Source organism: Myotis yumanensis, unplaced genomic scaffold, assembly GCF_028538775.1.
Source record: "Myotis yumanensis isolate MYYU_CA2020_CCGP unplaced genomic scaffold, mMyoYum1.0.hap1 SCAF_5, whole genome shotgun sequence".
Classification (NCBI taxonomy): domain Eukaryota; kingdom Metazoa; phylum Chordata; class Mammalia; order Chiroptera; family Vespertilionidae; genus Myotis; species Myotis yumanensis.
In genome coordinates this window covers 105,987,621-106,006,419 of record NW_027223756.1, presented here as the reverse complement: position 1 = coordinate 106,006,419, position 18,799 = coordinate 105,987,621, and the positions used below count along the sequence as shown (strand labels likewise).

The following is an 18,799-nucleotide window of genomic DNA, read 5'->3' as shown; positions in this document are numbered from 1 at the left end:
GTGACCCAGCAATGTGCCAGCTGGCAGGTGGCAGCAGCCACACCTGGCTCCCCACGCCCGGAGCCCTCGTGCGCATGTGCCTAAGTACAAGGTCACCCCACAGCATCTCCATCTGGCGAAGCTGGGCCACTGGTTTGAACATTGAGTCCCACGATGCACTTTCATGGGCTGATGCCCACAGAAGATAACCAAGTATATGGCATCAGCTTGCATTTTCAATTAGCTGCCTACACTCTGTGCAGCTCTAGTGTCTGTGTCCTCCTTGTTTTAGTGACCTTCTCACCATGTTCAGTTATCTCAATTTCCTCTCGTTCTCATGCACACCAAATTAAAGGTCAAAGAAAATGAAGCAAAGGCATTAAAACAGAACTTATTTTTTAAACAATAATATGGAACTCTATCATAGATGCCCTTTTATCCCTAAGATGACCATCAGGGTATATTCTTAAAAACTACCCTGTCCCTCAGAATTCAAGTGGAATCTATAGTTGATCAAAACATCTAAATATTACCCTACCAAAAAAACCTGTATTTGACTTTGATCAGGTTCTGGAGGTGAAACCTTGAAGCAACTCCCAAGAAAGAACTGTATAACATACATGGGAATTTAACACCCAAGTGTGATGGTGCTCACAGGTAAGGACACCTCCCAGTACAACCTTCCCTTAGGGAATGCGGGGGCCGCAGGGCTGGCGTTCACTTGCTAAAGACTGAGGCTCACTTCCACCAGACCAGTAAGCCCTTTATCTGTTACCGTTTCCCCAGAGGCATCTCAGAATCCAGCACACAGAAGACATTCCCTGGAAACCTACAGAACGAACACGCAGCCACACGGGAAACTCTGTTTTCCTTCCTTAGGTCAGCCCCACCCTGTGCACCGTGTTCCCCTCCTGGATCCGGGCCAGGGAAGTGGACTCTGAGACGGTCTCCGCCCGAGCGCCACTCTAGTGCCGCCTAAATCAAAGGCAGTGGAGGACCCCAGTCTTGGTGGCACGGAAGCGGGGCACACTGCCTGGGGCTCAAAAACTAAGCCCCCTCCCCCCCACAGTTACTGTATGGTTAAATAAAGTGTCAAAAAGAACCTGGCTAATTTTTCAATCTTTAAAGCCTAAAACATTTGTAACTTAAAATTACATGATAATTTTCCACCCATTTTGATTTTAACTTCAGAATATTTATTTTACTTTTTAACTTACTCATAATTTCAAGTCTAATAGACTCACACACACAAGAAAACAATAAATCTTCAAGAACTCTTGCCTTTGTTCAAGTGTCCACACCCCGGCAGCAGGGGGCAGCAGAGGCTCTGTGAGTGTGTGGAATTTCAGTCACTATGGCAAGCATTCAACCAAGTGGTCTGACTTCAGAATTCCACTGCCTTAAAAATAGATGCGCTATTTTTCTCTCCTGCTGACATAGACATCCATGTGTCTTTACGGGAATTTTGGCTCCAGGTTCTTTGCAAATCTAAAATAGACCGATTTTAACACTTGGCACAAATGATGCCATAATGTCAGGGCAGAGAGCTTTAGTTAATAATGCTAATTTTGATACTGTATACCAAAAACCCAAAGCCCAACAGTCAAGAATATATACTTCATCTGAAAAGATGGCCTCAGTTTGAAACAGACGTTAAGTAGCCAGAAAACCAAACTGCCCTCTCTCTGTCTGAATAAAGAGAAACACTGCCGTACAAAGCCTAAACGTTCAAGAGCAGTCATATAATTAATGATCTGGCCTGAATTATAAGATGTGCAAATAGGATCTGAACACTTTAGGGAACGCACATCACTTCCCCTGGATGACTATTTCTGGCTAAGCTCACCCGCAGGGTGAGGGGCTGCTTTAACAACCCTCCCAAGTAACTAAGTGTTGGGAGGACACAACAGAAAAAGGCAGGAGTCGGAAGCTTTTCTCACTGGAATTACAATTCAAACAAAAAGCAAATCATGCTATTTTGCGACAAACTCAATACCGAACGCTTCCAGTTTTAAAACGACATCACCGTTTGGTGGTGCTGTGTGCCAGTCACTGCCCGCTGCAGCCGGACACTCAGAACATCAATGTGCGCCACAGGAACAAGTCAACTGGCAAAGGCCCTCTTCTCTAGACACACTTTATAATGTTACTAGGGCCCGGTGAATGGAAATTCGTGCACTGGGGGGGGGGGTCCCCTCAGCCCAGCCTGCCCCCTCACAGTCCAGGAGCCCTCAGGGGAGGCAACTAGGCCGATCAGGGGAAGGTGCCGCCCCCATCACCCTGCCGCTGCTGCCACTGCCGGCTGCCACCACTGCCTGCCCTTGGCCCTCGCAGCCGCAATGGCTTTGTTTGAAGGACATTCGGCTATCTGGTCTAATTAGCATATTATGCTTTTTTATTATAGACTGTTTTAAATGAATACACTCTGCAGTTTGGGGGAGGAAACCTTAGAGAAAGTAAACAGGCACATGTACAAACTTCTAATAAAATTGTTTTCATTTACTGATTCTGGGACTTAACACTATTCAGCGTAGTCTATTTCACTCAACAGACTTTTTTGTAGTAAGAAATTCAGGGAACTAATGGATATTTTGAGCACAGGCTAATTTGTCATTCCCAGGATCCAGATTCTCAGCTTGAACTAAGGCTGACTTCTACCCTCAACTGAGACTGAGCCAAGAATTGCTAACTCCGAAGCTGGCACACGTTTTCTGAAAAACCTAATAGTCCCTTTGAGACTTGTTGTGTGTCATCTGCAATATCTGAACACACAGGATTTCAGCAGACACCCTCGGCTCCTGGAGGAAGATAGCACTGGGCGTGAGCTCCTTCCACACCCCACTGAGCACAGCACAGGGATGGAGGCCCCGCCCTCATCTCCTGCCCAGGCCTGCCTCTCCTGGTTCCCTTCAGCTCTCCCTCCAGACACCATGCTGGCTGTCCTGGCCCCACCCTGCTCCCGCCCTCCTCCTAGGGCATCCTTATTCCTGACTCCTGACACGAATGCCAAGCTAAGCTCTGGCCTTCATTTTCCTCCTCCAGGTGCTGCTGGGCTAATCCCAGCCAAGGTTGGACAGATGTGGTAAAGCCACGTCCCTGTTATTTACTTTAAATTCTACTGGGAAACCTTTTTATTTGAAAACTAGAGGCCTGGTACACGTGGGATCCCTTGGCCTGGCCTGTGGAGATTGGGCTGAAACCGGCTCTGCGATATCCCCCGAGGAGTCCTGGATTGCAAGAGGGCACAGGCCAGGCCGAGGGACCCCACCAGTGCATGATCGGGGCTGGGGAGGGACCGCGGGAGGGCTCCAGGGTATGTCCAGCCTGTCTCGCCCAGTCCCGATTGGCCAGACTCCAGCAGCAAGCTAACCTACCAGTCGGAGCGTCTGCCCCCTGGTGGTCAGTGCACGTCATAGCTACCAGTGGAACGGGTGAACGGTTGCTTGGGCTTTTATATATAGATCACTTCAGGAAGTTCAGAAAAGCTGGAAGATTAAGCCTAGTACTAGGAATCCCTGTGCCCTTCCCAGATTCCCTCCAGTGAACACCCGCTGTGGTCTGACACACGAGTGAGGCACCAAGAACAGAGCCTACTTCCCAACGACTCACTTGGATGCGGCTTCGTGTCTTACGCCCTCCGGCCTGATGGCTCTCCTGCATCACTGAGGACCACTGAGAAGCGGACATCTAGCCCTGACGCTGCTCACTCTGTGACCCCAATCCCTCAGGAAGCTCCCTGGGGTCCCTGGGATGAACCCCTGCTGTGTTTCCTCAGCCTTCCCAGCTACTCCTCACACTTTCCCAACGTGGCTCCTTCTCTCAGTCCTGGCTCACCTTTCTCACCCAGCAAACCCCACTCATATGTGGAATCGAATGAACAGAATAAACTGATGAAGAAAACAGATCCTTCCTCTCTTTTTCTATCGCTTTCTTCGTCTCCAGTTCTCGAGTGCTACAGCTCACATCCATGCCATTCAGCTCCCATACATGCTGACGAGTCCAGTTCAGAGACAGAAAGCAAGGTGGCTGCTGGGAGGAGCTGGGAGGGAGGGATGGGGGCAGAGCTTCAGTGTGAGAAGATGAGTGGAGATGGGAGAGGTGTGGGCTGCATAACAATGTGAGTGGACTTTATGCCACTGAGCTGCCACTTAAAAGTGGTTACTAGAATGGCCAAGGTCATGCGTATTTTACCACCATAAGAATTGTTTCAGCCCTGGCTGGTGTGGCTCAGTGGAGAGAGCGTTGGCCTGTGGGCTGAAGGCTCCCGGGTTCAATTCCAGTCAAGGGCACATCCCTGGGTTGTGGGCTCGATCCCCAGTAGGGGGCGTGTAGGAGGCAGCCAATCAATGATTCTCTCTCACCATTGACATTTCTCTCTCCCTCTCCCTTCCTCTCTGAAATCAATAAAAATATATTTAAAAACACTGTTCTAAGTGGGCTACATGCCCACTCTCTCGTGTTCAATGGGAAACCAGTGTCCACTCTCACGCTCTCACGGCAATTCGCTCCTGACCGCAGGCCCCACGGCCTGTGCGATATGCTCTCGGGAGGCCAGTGCCATTCTGTCAAGACCCTGAGCTGGGGTCATTGTTCAAGCTCCCCACCTCGGCTGTGGCCTCTGGCCAGCCCTTTGCTGCTTCCTGTAATGCTCGCTTACCAGACGTGATCAGATTTGTTAAACAGGCGAGACATTTACAAGGGAAAGGAAGGCTATTTCCTCAATATCAGTGTTTCCTTCTGATATTATACCCTTTGATGGAAACGAAATAAGTTAGCGCTTAGCCATATTCAAGTCTGCCACCTGAACAATGGTCTCCACAGGCCTTCAGGAGGATAAATACTGAAAACAAACTTTAACGTTTGTTTTTTATGGCTACTCTTTATTTTGAAAAATTAAATTCCTTCTAATCCTCTGAATTTTACCATTTCTACCGTTGGCCCCTGCAACCTCAATAGTAGTTGCTCATGGTTCCCCCAAGCCTCCCAGACACAGGGGCCCCTCGACAGCACTGCAAGTTCTGTACATCCCCCCTCCCCCCAACACCCTTGGCTTCTGGGCTGCTACCGGCTGCTGGCAATGCACTGGAGTGGACTGTGCCTCAGGCACCAGAGCGACCGCACCACAGGCACCGGAGAGACCGCACCACAGGCACCGGAGAGACCGCACCACAGGCACCGGAGAGACCGCACCACAGGCACCGGAGAGACCGCACCACAGGCACCGGAGCGACCGCACCAGTGCCCACTGTTTCCGACTGAGCTTGTCCCACAGCTGCTGACAGTTTCTTTGTCCTTGACCCTGTGGTGGACACCGGGTGTTGTGCCTGACATGGCCCTTCCCCTCTGCAATCAGGCCTGTGGCGGAGGCCTGCCTGGCCAGTGAGATGAGCGTGGCGTGCCAATCCACTCCTGGGCGAAGCTTTGGGAACTAACACGTGATTCTCCGTGCGGGGCACCCCCACCTCCATACAGCCGTGGTCAGAGAAGCATCAGTGCCGATGGGGTCCCGTCGCTGGGCCCCTGTGATCACCTGGGTCAGTCAGCAGGCTGACCGTCCTGCACACAGACATGAACAAGAAACAGCGCTATGACCCGGGGACCTGAGGTCCTCACCGCTGTCCAGCGAGGACAGAGCCGCCCTGAGTGACACTCCCTTCCCGTCCCTGCAAAGGCTCCCAGCACGGGCTCCGCTCACCTCCAAATCATTGCTCATCACTTCTCCTGACAGGACTGCTTTAGCGTCATCACTCTGATGCGCACAATTACAATCTATTTAAATGAAAAGTTACCTTCCAGGTGGTTTTCACTCTGCTGGGAGGCACAGTTCACACGTTCTGTATTTCGGCTGCTTGTCTTACTCTGGTCACTAAAAAACAGAACAGAACAAAACACACACGGGACACGTCAGCTACCATGAGTTACCATTTCAGTTTACTCTGAGACAGAAAGAAAACAACACTCGTTAAGCGATTGCGAACGCCACGTGCGGTTCTAGGTGTTAACGCACACGATTTCACTTGCCTCTCACCACGGCACTCACAGCACTTCTCACCCGCAGCTTACAGCAGATTGAGGCAAGGAAGTGAAGTTAATCTGCCCAATAAGTAAAACCCAAGCTTACGAAGCCCCGACCTCTACAACCCTAAGCTACTCACCCCCAGGAGCTGAAATCCCCTGCCTGACAAGTCCCCGGCTATTAATGGGACACAAGCAGCTGATTTCTGCACATCTGGCGTTTCAGTAATGAAGGTGGTGCAGCACCATCTAATATCAAAGCACAATGTTCTGGATGCACTAAGAGCATAAAGTCGAGAGGCTGACCCAGGGAGCCAGCCGCTGAGCAGGCTGGGGGCAGGGTTCCCGGGCTCCCGAGTGCAACGGACCAGGACAGCAACCCCACACGCTCAGAATCGCTGAGCACAAACCCAGTGGGGTGGCTGCACTCTTCCACATCTGCTGAAGGAAACTGTGTCTCCACGGGGGGGCTGTGAGCATAAAATACCCCCGTGTCCGAGGTACAAATGCCAGAGGCGGGAGAACAGGCATGAACCAGATGCAAGAATTAAACAACTGGCTTCATGGCCGCGCAGCAACCCACTCAGAGCTGCGCTTTGCACCTGTAGCACCTTCCAACAGCTTTCAATGCGACCATGAGAATGCATTTCTATAACTTCCGTTTCCTACACAGCCGTGTGTTTTGGAATCTGGAAGTAACCACTGAAAATAAGAACCTGAAACATCGAACGACCCGCAGTGTCCCAGTGTCGTTCCTTTGAGCTCGAGCTCCTTCCATCACACTGAACAGACCCTGGACTTTGAAAATCACTTCAAATGATTGAGGAGGCGCCTGGGGAGGGGCGCTCCCTCCCATGACTGCACTACCTGGGGGGCTCCGAGGTCCCAGCGCCGTCCACACCCGGCGAGTCCATGCTGGCGGAACCGCTGCTGACGTGGTCGCTGCTCTCGAGGTCGGACTCAGTCCTCTGCCCCTGCCCGGCGTCGCCAGGGACGCCCGTCTCAGTGAGGCCTTTCCCCGGGCCATCGGGGGAACGCCTGCTGCCCAGCTCCTGCCCCGCTTCATCCTCGTAGATGGTCATCAAGCACTTCTGCTTCGGCGGCCCCTGGGGCCAGCTGCTGGGGCTCTGGTCCCTGCATCTGGGCGTGTGACTGGCGCTCGGCCTGTGCCGTGGACTGTGCTGCCGTTTCTCACTCTCGCTGAGGACACTGTCGACATTCAGGGTCTCTCTCATGGGCTTCCAGCCTCGGCTCCCGCTCCTGCTGTGGCGGCTGCTGCCTTTACCCCGAGAGTCCAGGCTGCTGTCTGTCTCGTACCCAGGGCCGCTGTCGCCCTGCACCGCCGGACCAGGAGCCTGGGGCCTCCCCGCACGCGGGGCCTGCGCAGACGCCCGGCTCTGGGTGGGTGGGTCCTGGCCACACGGCCCCCGCCCCTGACCGGGGGACGCGGGGCGACTGCCGTATTGTCGGAAGCCGTTTGGGGCAGGCGGCGATCCGGGCTTGACGCGTGGAAGGTCTTCATCCAGCGCATCTTTAAAACAAATAAGGAGACACACGACCACTCTCAGGGCCGCCTCAGCCACAGCCACTTGGAGAAGATGTCTAAGCAGGAGGAGTAAGCGGCGATTCCACCATCCAGGGCTCGAGTCCTGTGCTAACTGAGGCGTTTGTAAATTAAACGGCTACATACTGACTTTAAAATAACTCTAAAGAGATCACAAGATAATTAGTTTTTTAAAAAACAGTATTCCACCTCATTTATGGTTCGTGAAAATCAAAAAAGAAAATGTCCTACCTCTTACGCTAGCAGAGTGTCGAAAGTCTGTGAGATCAATCGCTGCGGAGGGGGAAGACAGACGCCCAGTCGCTGTGGTGGGACCGTGGACGGGTCCCCGTTAGGAGGGCAACTGAGCCACAGCGACCAAGTCCAAAACAGACCCCCTCACCCAGCGATTCCTGGCAAGGATCCTGCTGTGGCTGTACACACAGGCACACAAAGGCCAATCTCTCACCCTTTCTACAGGCCGCGTCTCAGTGACACCTGGCTGTGCACAGGGAAAGTGCTGAGGCTCGTGGTGAATGGAACAACGATGGGGACCGAGGGGTGGTCGGGGCACCAGGAAAGCGAGCTCCTGTCACTTTTTCTATAATCCTCCTCACTGAGTGCACCACGAGTGGGCTGCAATCAATTTTAATTAAAAATTAAATAAATTGTCCAGCCAGTGTGGCTCATCACCAGGAGGTCACGGTTTGGTTCCCAGTCAAGGCATATGCCTGGGTTGTGGGCTCAATCCCCTGTAGGGAGGGTGTAGGAGGCAACCGATCAATGCTTTTCTCTCATCATTGATGTTTCCCTCTCCCTCCCTCTCCCTCTCCCTCCCTCCCTCCCTCTCTCCCTCTCTCCCTCCCTCTCCCTCCCTCCCTCCCTCTCTCCCTCTCCCTCTTCCTCTCTGAAATCAATAAAAATATATTTTAAAAAATTTTAAAGAAATTAACTTTTATTCATTTAACTTTGAATTAAAAGCTAAAACAGCAAAGTATTGCAGACTAGAATTAAACAAGAACGAGGAAAATTTACATCTACAGGTTCAACAGGTGTATTAGAGAAATCATATTAAGATATATGACATATAAACAGATACATATATTTAAAACTAGAGGCCTGGTGCACGAAATTTGTGCACTCGAGGGGTGGGGAAGTGGTCCCTCAGTCTGGCCTGCACCCTCTCACAATCTGGGAGCCCTCAGGGGATGTCCAATCAGTAGGACATCCTTAACATTGCCGCAGAGGCAGGAGAGGCTCCTGCCACCGCTGCTGCGCTCGCCAGCTGTGAACCTGGCCTCTGGCTGAGCAGCACTCCCCTTGTGGGAGCGCACTGACCACCAGGGGGCAGCTCCTGCATTGAGTGTCTGCCCCCTGGTGGTCAGTGTGTGTAATAGCGACCAGTCGTTCTGCCTTTCGGTCAATTTGCATATTACCCTTTCATTATATAGGATAGGATGGTTAAACCGTATTCAAGCTATAAAATGTAGTGTTCCGATAAGGTTTTAGGGCCCCTTACCAATGCGCGCTGCCCACCCGTGGCTCACCTCGGTGCCGACCTGCATCCCTCCTGTGCGAGCACAGGAGGCGCCTCTGCTCCAGTGCCTTCAGGGCACACTCCCTGGAGAGGCCCTTCATCTTCTCGCGGGCGTCGCTGGGTCCCGGCTTAGCTGTAGGGGAAATCAGTCGTCCAGTCAGGAAGCACATCATTTTCTAACTGCTCACTACGCACACAAACTGCACTGTATGAAACATTTAAGACGCTCTGTGTTAAAAACAAAACACACATTAAAGTAAGAGTAAACTCATTTTTATGTTTAACTAAATCAAGTTAGTGCGATGTCTCCTGGCAATGGAGATGCGTGTTACCTTTAAAACTTGTTGTCAAGCATCTAAAGTGAGTGTGCAGGAGAAGGAGCTTCTACTGAAATGTAAGACCTAAAGGCTGGTGCTGGGCGCCACGTGTCCTAACTCACTTCCATCTCGAGATGAGCACAAGTACAGCTCCATCTGGGATCAGGAAGCAGAAGTAACGAACCTGCCAAGTTCACATCACTCACAATGTAGATACAGATAGCGCCAAGCTGTCTGATGCCAACGTATGTGTTCACACACACACAGTTCCTGGGCTTAAACTAGGCATGTTTAGAAAAACAAATAATGGCTTAATCTAAAGTATCAACAATACATCAGAGGGAAACGGTATGTTTCCATTTAGAATTTTAAAAAGCACTTAGTGTACTTCTTTGTTGATGGTAACTGTTAATTCTGAATCTTACCTTCCTTGATTATGGGTTACCTTTTTGGTTAAACATTACTTCACTAATATATTAAAAAGTTGCCTGGCTGGTGTGGCCAGTGGTTGAGCGTCAACCCATGAACCAGGAGGTCATGGTTCGATTCCCATGGGCTTAATCCCCAGTAGGGGGCATGCAGGAAGCAGCTGATGGCTAATTCTCTCTCCCTCTCCCTTCCTCTCTTTGAAATCAATTTTAAAAACAAAACAAAAATAGAGTGTAGGCCTGTGGACTGATGGGTCCCAGGTTTGATTCTTGTCAAGAGCACATAACTCGGTTGAAGGCCCCTGAATCCCCAGCCCTAGTTGGGGCTCGTGTGGGAAGCAACCAATCAATGTGTCTTTCTCACATCAATGTTTCCCTCTCTCTGTCTCTCCCCCTCCCTTCCACTCTCTCTTGAAAAAATATCCTCAGGTGAGGATTAACAACAAAAATTTTTTTAAAAAGTTGCTTACAAAGCATCCTGAACAGCCACCCAAGTAGAGTCAGGGTGTCTCTGAGCAGTGCTGCACACCGCACTGAGGTCTCACTCTGGACCTGTCACTGAACTCGGGTTGTGAAAATTAAAGTTGTGGGATAACAATAACAGGAGAGCTGAATAACAACGAGGATAAGAACAAACTCGACTGTAGCTTTGAACTGCCACTGCAGTCACTAATTGTAAATTTAATTCTGGCATGTGAGCCGAATGGTTAACTGTGTTTTTCCTCTCAAGTTGGCAATGGCCATCCTGAAGGAGAGGCCACAGTTTTGGTAACAGTCCAGACTGCCCTCAGCCTGCGAGGGCTGGGAGCCGTGGAGAAACTCGGGCCCTGGTCGGGTCCAACTGTCCCGATGAGGCCACACATCTCAGACGCGCATCAATGGAAAGGCAGTTTTTCTGCTGCTTGTTACTGTCGCCTGGTCCCTGCCAGGAGTGAGTCCGGAAGTGAAGCCGGGCCAGCGTGTCTCCTCAGGGACTGTGAAGACGGCAATCGAAACACATACCTGCTCCTCGGCCACCGCTCGCCGGGATGTGGCTCCGACTGAAGGATGAAATGTCATCTGTTTGAAATTTCTGATTTTCTCTCTGTTTGTCCTGATCACCAAATCCATTCTCTTTGGAATTATCTGACTTATAAATCGAGGGCCTTTCAGATCCTTAAAAAGACAAGCACAAATGCATCATCCCTTTCCTCCTCCTACCAGAAGAGATGTCTGAGTCATCCTTTCAGATGCTTTTAATACTGTAGACAATTACTAAAACTCAGAGGACTGACATCTTCCAAGGATTTCTAAGTGCCGTGAATGCACACAGACTCCCTCGCTGCTCTGGGCATTCCCGGTGGCTACCTCACCTTCAATCCCAATGCCTCTGCTAGAAGGAGCTCGCAGCGGGCAGCCCCTCTGTGCCTGTGTGACCACTGTCCTGGGTGGCTCCCAGGGGGGCCTGTGAGGCCACTGGTCAGGAAAGATGATAAAGATTAACTCAATGTATTAGAATCTTCCTGAACTCCATCTGAAACTAAATTTTTAAATTATCCTCAACCTTCATTTTATATTCAGTACTAGAGGCCCGCTGCACAAAATTTTTGCGCTGGGGGAGTCCCCTCAGCCCGGCCTGCACCCTCTCACAGTCCGGGAGTCCTCAGGGGCCTCAGCCGTCACACATCCTTAGCACTCCCGCCACCACCCGCTGCTGTGCTCGCCAGCCATGAGCCTGCCTTCTAGTTGAGCGGCACTCCCCCTGTGGGAGCACACTGACCACCAGAGGGCAGCTCCTACCAGTCATTCCACCATCCGGTCTATTTGCATATTAGCCTTTTATTACATAGGATATTAGTATTCCTAGTATGACTGTTAGAAAGAAAAACACTAAACTAAAAGGCAAAGAATTACCCATATTTTCCACCCCGGGTCTCTGATGTGGCCAGCTGACGACCTGCCTGAGTGCGTCTTCGGTGGAAACCGCCGTGCCGTCGGGGTTGGCGTAAAACAGCAGCAGGGGCTGGAAGTGGCACCGGAGGCACTTGGAGACCACGTCCTTCCATCTCGTTCCCACCTTTACAAAACCACAGGGAGCAAAACCAAGCCTGTCAGCAACCTGTTACCCAAAAAGGCAGGGGCTGAAATAATTTGCATATTAAAGATGTTTAACGACATTCAGATGCTAACCAGCCGTTCAACTGTGCGCTGTATTATATGATTAACTTTATTTAATAAGTCTAATTAAAAATCTTTAAACATTAAAAAGTTGATGGGCAAAATTATACACTCTCTATCAAGATTTGGATTAGCGAATTTTAGAAAGCTTTTCTCACACATATGGTCAACTGCCTTTTGGCAACGATTAAAGGGAGTTTAATGGGGAAATATAAAAGTTGATACCACAAATGATGCTACAGCGATGGGAGGAAAAAGAAAAGAAGACACAACTACACCTGAAGCCCAATGATGAACTCAGGAGTCACGTAAAATCTCGAGTTTACAGAAGAAAATGAGAGAAAACATTAACCTCAGGGAAAGTAAAAATGTCTTACCAGGACATCAAACAAACCAAAGAAAAAGTATAAAATTGGATTCCATGAAATGAATGAAAAACACCATTAACAAAATGGAAAAAATAAAACAAAAACCCCACCTATATCTAATAAAGGAGGGCTGTGCCGGATACAGAACTCCTACAGCTCAGTAAGAAGAAAATAATCCAATTTGAAAAATGGGCAAATTATCTGAAGTGACATGTCACTAAAGAGACATAGGCATGGCCAGTAAGCACAGGAAGAGTTGTTCAAAACAGTATTGTAAATCAAAGGAAAGTGAACGAAAACCACAATGAGGCAACATTAGGGTCCCTGGAAGGCTAACATAAGAGACTCCCGGCAGGGGGCGCTACGAGGGAGGGCTGCTGGGAGGAGGGAGATGCGCAGTGTCTGTGGACAGCCATTGTCAGTTCACATACAGCCGACTGCACACTTAACAGACCACCCAGACGTCCCACCTGGTGCTGGGAGCAACGGAAAAACGTGTTCACACCAAGGCTCTTCCTACCTTCACAGGACCACCGTTCCATACAGCCGCAGGATGGAACACCGCACTGTGAATCCTAAAAGGCATGTGCTTGGCGAAGCAAGCCAGCCTCAGAGGGCTGTGTGCGGGGAAGGCCATCCCAGGATGCTGGAGAGGGAGCAGAACTATCTACAGAGCATCCGGGATTCCTGGGCGGCGTGGGAGGGGCCGACAGGAACGTGACACCATGAGGGGGGTGGGGTATGCTTTGTGCTATATGGTGTGGAGGTTACACAGATGTGTGTACACTTGCCAAACACTTCCATGGGTACATTTTAACTTTTGTAAATTACCTATATATATAAAAAGCCAGCGACCAGAACACTGTAATGACCGGAACGACCGATTGCTATGACGCCCACTGAAGCCAGTGAACTGGCCGATCGGGGGGTGGGGCCAGCGGACAACTTCCTGTGGCCCCTCCCCACAGCTGGCTGCCCCCGATTGCCCCACCAACCCCGATTAGGGGCGGGGACAGCTGGCCAACCGCCTATGGTACCTCCCCCTTGTCAGCCCCACCCCCTTGGGTCCCCACAACCCCAATCAGTCCACAACTCCTCCCCTAGCCAGCTCCACCCGCTACCAGCCCCCCACATTGATCAGGGGCAGGGCTGGCAGCCAACCTCCCGCAGCCCCTCCCCCAATCCACCCCCCCTACACACCAATTGGGGGAGGGTCAGCTGGCCCACAGCCCCGCCCCATGGCCAGCCAGCCCAGCCCTGATTGGGCCCCGATTGGGGCCAGGCTGGCTGGACCCCGCCTGTGCACGAATTCGTGCACTGGGCCTCTAGTACCTCTATAACGTTGATTTAAAAACAAAACCAAACAAACAGGAACCAATGTGTTCTAGAATGTTGGCTTCTGCAGGGAAGGGAGGGCTGTAAAAAAGTCTGAAGAATTCTTCAAGCTACACGCTTAGCTGCTGACCCTCCTCGCCTGGGACGCTGACATACTCGAGGAACTAGATTAACTTGAAAGCAAAACAAATATAAACTCACAGGTGACTGCACACCCATGTCCTCCTTTGAGCTTTGACAATTTAAAGGATGTGGGTGCCAAGCAGGACGGCCAAAAGGTCTACTCCTGGGCGCAGGTGAAGCCTCTTAATAAGCTGCTATAGCAAAGCCCGAAGAAATCCGAGCAAAAGCTGCTTTTGGAACATAAGCACCAGAATTTCCCGTTGGCTTTACTGAGCATAATCACATGAACTACAACCTCCCAGGCACACTGCAAGCCCACGCGTTCTGACGAGTGTGCACAGGCATGCAGCCTCACTCCTCGCTCCCTCTGCAGGGCCTTCCGTCACTGTTTCCTCCTGAAGGGAATTCTGTGTCAGTGGAATCCGTATTTGGCCGTGCGTCTCGCTTCTGTCATCAGCACAATGGTTTAGGATGTCCTACACGTGTCAGCTCATTTCTGTCTGATGGGCATCCAGCTCCACTGTGTGCTTGGACCATGACGTGGTTATCTGCTCACCTGCTATGGACATTGGGGGTCCCAGTGGGGTTACAGGAATAAAACCCCCACGGACACTTAAGGGCAGGCTGTGTATGGACACGTCCTCGGGGAGAGGCGCTGCTGGCTGCATGGTAAGATTACGTGTGCAAGAAGCTGACACACCTCTCTAAGGTGGCTGCTCCATGCGGCACTGCCACGCGCCGGCTTCAGGACCTGGGTACTTGACGCCCTCCATGCTCCCGGTGAGGTCGGCACTGCCACACACCTGTGTCAGGGACCTGGCTGCTTGACGCCCTCCATGCTCCTGGTGAGGTCGGCACTGCCACACACCTGTGTCAGGGACCTGGCTCCTTGCTGCCCTCCACGCTCTCAGTGAGGTCGGCACTGCCATGTGCCTGCGTCAGGGATCTGGCTGCTTGACGCCCTCCACGCTCTCAGTGAGGTTGGCACTGCCACATGCCTGCGTCAGGGATCTGGCTGCTTGACGCCCTCCACGCTCTCAGTGAGGTTGGCACTGCCACATGCCTGCATCAGGGATCTGGCTGCTTGACGCCCTCCACGCTCTCAGTGAGGTCGGCACTGCCATGTGCCTGCGTCAGGGATCTGGCTGCTTGACGCCCTCCACGCTCTCAGTGAGGTTGGCACTGCCATGTGCCTGCATCAGGGATCTGGCTGCTTGACGCCCTCCACGCTCTCAGTGAGGTTGGCACTGCCACATGCCTGCATCAGGGACCTGGCTGCTTGACGCCCTCCACGCTCTCAGTGAGGTTGGCACTGCCACATGCCTGCATCAGGGACCTGGCTGCTTGACGCCCTCCACACTCCCGGTGAGGTCGGCACTGCCACATGCCTGCATCAGGGACCTGGCTGCTTGACGCCCTCCACGCTCTCGGTGAGGTTGGCACTACCATGTGCCTGCATCAGGGACCTGGCTGCTTGCTGCCCTCCACGCTCTCGGTGAGGTTGGCACTACCATGTGCCTGCATCAGGGATCTGGCTGCTTGACGCCCTCCAGGCTCCCGGTGAGGTCGGCACTGCCATGTGCCTGCATCAGGGACCTGGCTGCTTGACGCCCTCCACACTCCTGGTGAGGTCGGCACTGCCACATGCCTGTGTCAGGGATCTGGCTGCTTGACGCCCTCCAGGCTCCCGGTGAGGTCGGGCTTTGGAATTTATCCTCCGAACAGCTGAGTCTGAACCTCACTGTGAACTGAGTGTGTTTCTTTGTGCCCAATCAGGCCGAGTATCAGTGTAAGGGCTGTTCACCTGTCTCCTCTGGTGAACTGTCCAAAGCTTTTGTGTATCAGACAGAAGGATGGTGCATATGGATCCCTAGTAGCTACACTAACATTTATTTGTCGCCTTTTTATTATTCTAGATATGGAGTCAGCTTCAAAACAAACCTGATTTCAAAAACTAATAAAAGGATTCCAAGAACTGTCATTAAAATCATTTATTATTTTATATAAGCATTTACATCTAATAATTATTCTATATAATTACTAGAGGCCTGGTGCATGAATTCGTGCATGGGTGGGGTCCCTTGGCCGGGAGGTGGGGAGGGACAGCGGGAGGTTGGCCAGCCATGGGAGATTGGCTGTAGGAGTGCACTGACCCCCAGGATACAGCTCCTGCATTGAGCGCCTACCCCCTGGTGGTCAGTACGTGTCATAGCGACCGGTTGTTCGGTCACTTAGGCTTTTATAAATATAGATACATTCATTTTATCACTGTCACTATTACATTAATATTAGAGGCCCTAGCACAAAATTTGTGCAAGAGTAGGCCTTCCTTCCCCCAGCTGCCGGCACCAGCTTTCCTCCAGCTGCCAGCAGGCACCCGGGACCCGGGCTTCCCTCGCAGCCCGGGCTTTGTCCAGAAGGTTGTCCAGAAGGCTATCTGGTCTAATTAGCATATTATGCTTTTATTATTATAGGTCATTATTACATCATTTATTCCTAAAGAGCATAAACCACAGTAAGCATCCCAGTTCACGGAAGTGTCACCTACCTCTTTCACATTTGCGTCATCGAAAAACACCCACTTGGAACTCTTGGTGTGAAATGTGAAGGCACAGTAGTGCCGGCTGGTGTAGCAGATCAGACCGACGAGGTGAAGTTCACTGTTTTTGGCATTTTCATCAGTAACCCTATAAAAAAGCTGTTTGGAAAATTAGTAATTTAGGACTGTATCCTTAAAAGTGAAGAGCAGTGATGTGCTATCATGTATCTTACTCCCCATAAACAGCATCTGCCGGGCGTGCTGTCCACCCAGCGCTGCCCGGTGTGAAGACACCGCGGCCCTGCTCGCTCCCCCAGTTACACTTCCATCACCCATCAGGAGCAGTACAGGAAGTCACTGACTTTAGCTCAGTAATACGGTGTCTCCAACAGAACTGACACGTTACATCTACAGACTCAAAATATGAAATAAATCACCCATTTTCTGATAGTTCCTGATTGAATCACATATTTGAACACACATTAAACTTGTCCCTTAAAAGATAATTTTCTAAAAGTTTCACTGTAACATCAACCAATTCAAAATAGTTAACTAAGATGGTAAAAGCATATAAGCCAGCAGTTCATATTTACACTATGACCACATCACCATCACTCTAGAGCAGTGGTTCTCAACCTTCCTAATGCCATGACCCTTTAATACAGTTCCTCATGTTGTGGTGACCCCCAACCATAACATTATTTTCGTTGCTACTTCATAACTGTAATTTTGCTACTGTTATGAATCGTCATATAAATATCTGATATGCAGGATGTATTTTCATTGCTACAAATTGAACATAATTAAAGCATAGTGATTAATCACAAAAACAATATGTAATTATATATGTGTTTTCCGACGGTCTTAGGTGACCCCTGTGAAAGGGTCGTTCGACCCCCAAAGGGGTCGCGACCCACAGGTTGAGAACCGCTGGTCTGGAGTGACAAGAGCCGCAGCAGGAGACAGTGAGAAGCGAAAGCCCCTCCCGGCCTGGGCTCTGAGGAAGTCCAGTTAGCCTGACTGGGGCAGCTCCAGAGAGTTCCACTGAACCTCCTTCCCTGAGAAAGAACACTTAGTTCTGAAAACCGGCCGCTGCATGTGTGTCTGAGAGAAGGAAGAAGGAAAGGCAAAACTAAAAGGGGGAAGGAAAGGCGGAGATACCCCGGGGAGAGAGAGGTGCGTGGCCAGGCTCCGAACCACGTCGCTGGTCAGGTCCGAGTGCTCGGAGTCCCAGACCAGGCCGATGGTGACGATCTCCGGGCAGTTCATCAGGACGCGGCGGATCTTTATTTTCTGGCCACAGTTACTCTAAAGAAAAACACAAAAGGCAAGTTCAGGAATTACTGAAACAGACATACCACAGGTGGCGCCTTATATAGTTTGCATGATGCAGTCACACTCTTAACATGCATTGCAAATTTATTCTTTAGCATATTAAAATAAACTTCTCCCAAGCTATTTCTCTTAATTATTGACTAAACAGGAAGTTTATTTTACATCAAAGTGCTTTTCTTCAGTATTTTTGTAAATATGTTAAAACAAGAATTCAGTCTAAAAAAATCCAAAATATAACCCCTGAAATGATTAATAATAGTACATCAGAAAAGAATACCATTTGTAAAGTTCAAAGAAAAAAAAAAGAAATTGTGTCTTTAGTGAAAAGATAGATTTCTGAACTTAAAAAAAAATTTACATATGCTACCTTAAATCCTTCCAATTTTGAGTGTTTAAAGAACTAGTACTGAGATAAACAGCTCTCATGGTATAGTTGCCTAAAATAACATTGCAAAAACAAATTCTTAAAAGTAATTCCATAGACAATTAAATGACATAGTAACTTCTGAATGTCTCCTTTAAGTGCACACACAGAAACCACTGAGAGCCCCAAACTGTGCTTACAGGACACTTGCGATAGTCATCCGTGGTATTCACTGCTTGCAACAACTCCGCAAACATTTCGGGCCTCACACGCTCATGTCTGTCCGTCATTCTTCCAACTTCATTGCTACAAAAGAAAGCGGCAGTCCCAAATCTGGCCTATGTATGAAATTACGTATGAAAAATACTAAGTTATCAATATATGCAGGATCACTTTTTCTGTCTTAAAACATGATTTTATATAAAAAATTAACCATAAATTTCCATAAAGTGAAAACCATGAAATTTGGCAGGTACGTGATAAAAAATCAGGTCAAGAATGGAAAAGCACAAAAAATACAGCACGGTTTGGAACTACACGAACGAGGCGAGATGCTCTCTTCTAAAGGTAGCTGTGAGTCAAGTATCTGTTTTACATTATGACTTGGATTACGACAGCAGTTACTGAGGGTGTGAGTACAGACTCGGACCTAACAGGCTGCGGGCAGGCTCCCTCTCAGGCCCAAGGCTCCAGGGGCAGTTCCTTACAGCTGAGAGCAGGCTGCCGCTGGGAAGGCCAGCCAGAGCCACGTGGGTGGCC

The 18,799-nt window shown here is 50.2% G+C and overlaps 1 protein-coding gene across 3 annotated transcripts in view; it reads right to left on the bottom strand.

Annotated features, from left to right (window-relative positions):
• USP53 (ubiquitin specific peptidase 53) overlaps positions 1 to 18,799 on the bottom strand; it is a 50,222-nt gene that overhangs the window by 5,975 nt on the left and 25,448 nt on the right. For all 3 annotated transcript variants that reach the window (XM_070416900.1, XM_070416901.1, XM_070416902.1), the window contains 8 exons: positions 18,241 to 18,346; positions 17,503 to 17,649; positions 16,351 to 16,500; positions 11,713 to 11,875; positions 10,822 to 10,974; positions 9,085 to 9,207; positions 6,862 to 7,525; positions 5,769 to 5,845 (listed from right to left, as the gene is read on the bottom strand). In XM_070416900.1, the coding sequence (XP_070273001.1) occupies positions 5,769 to 5,845; positions 6,862 to 7,525; positions 9,085 to 9,207; positions 10,822 to 10,974; positions 11,713 to 11,875; positions 16,351 to 16,500; positions 17,503 to 17,649; positions 18,241 to 18,346 (1,583 nt within the window). The remainder of the gene's footprint in view (positions 1 to 5,768; positions 5,846 to 6,861; positions 7,526 to 9,084; positions 9,208 to 10,821; positions 10,975 to 11,712; positions 11,876 to 16,350; positions 16,501 to 17,502; positions 17,650 to 18,240; positions 18,347 to 18,799) is intronic.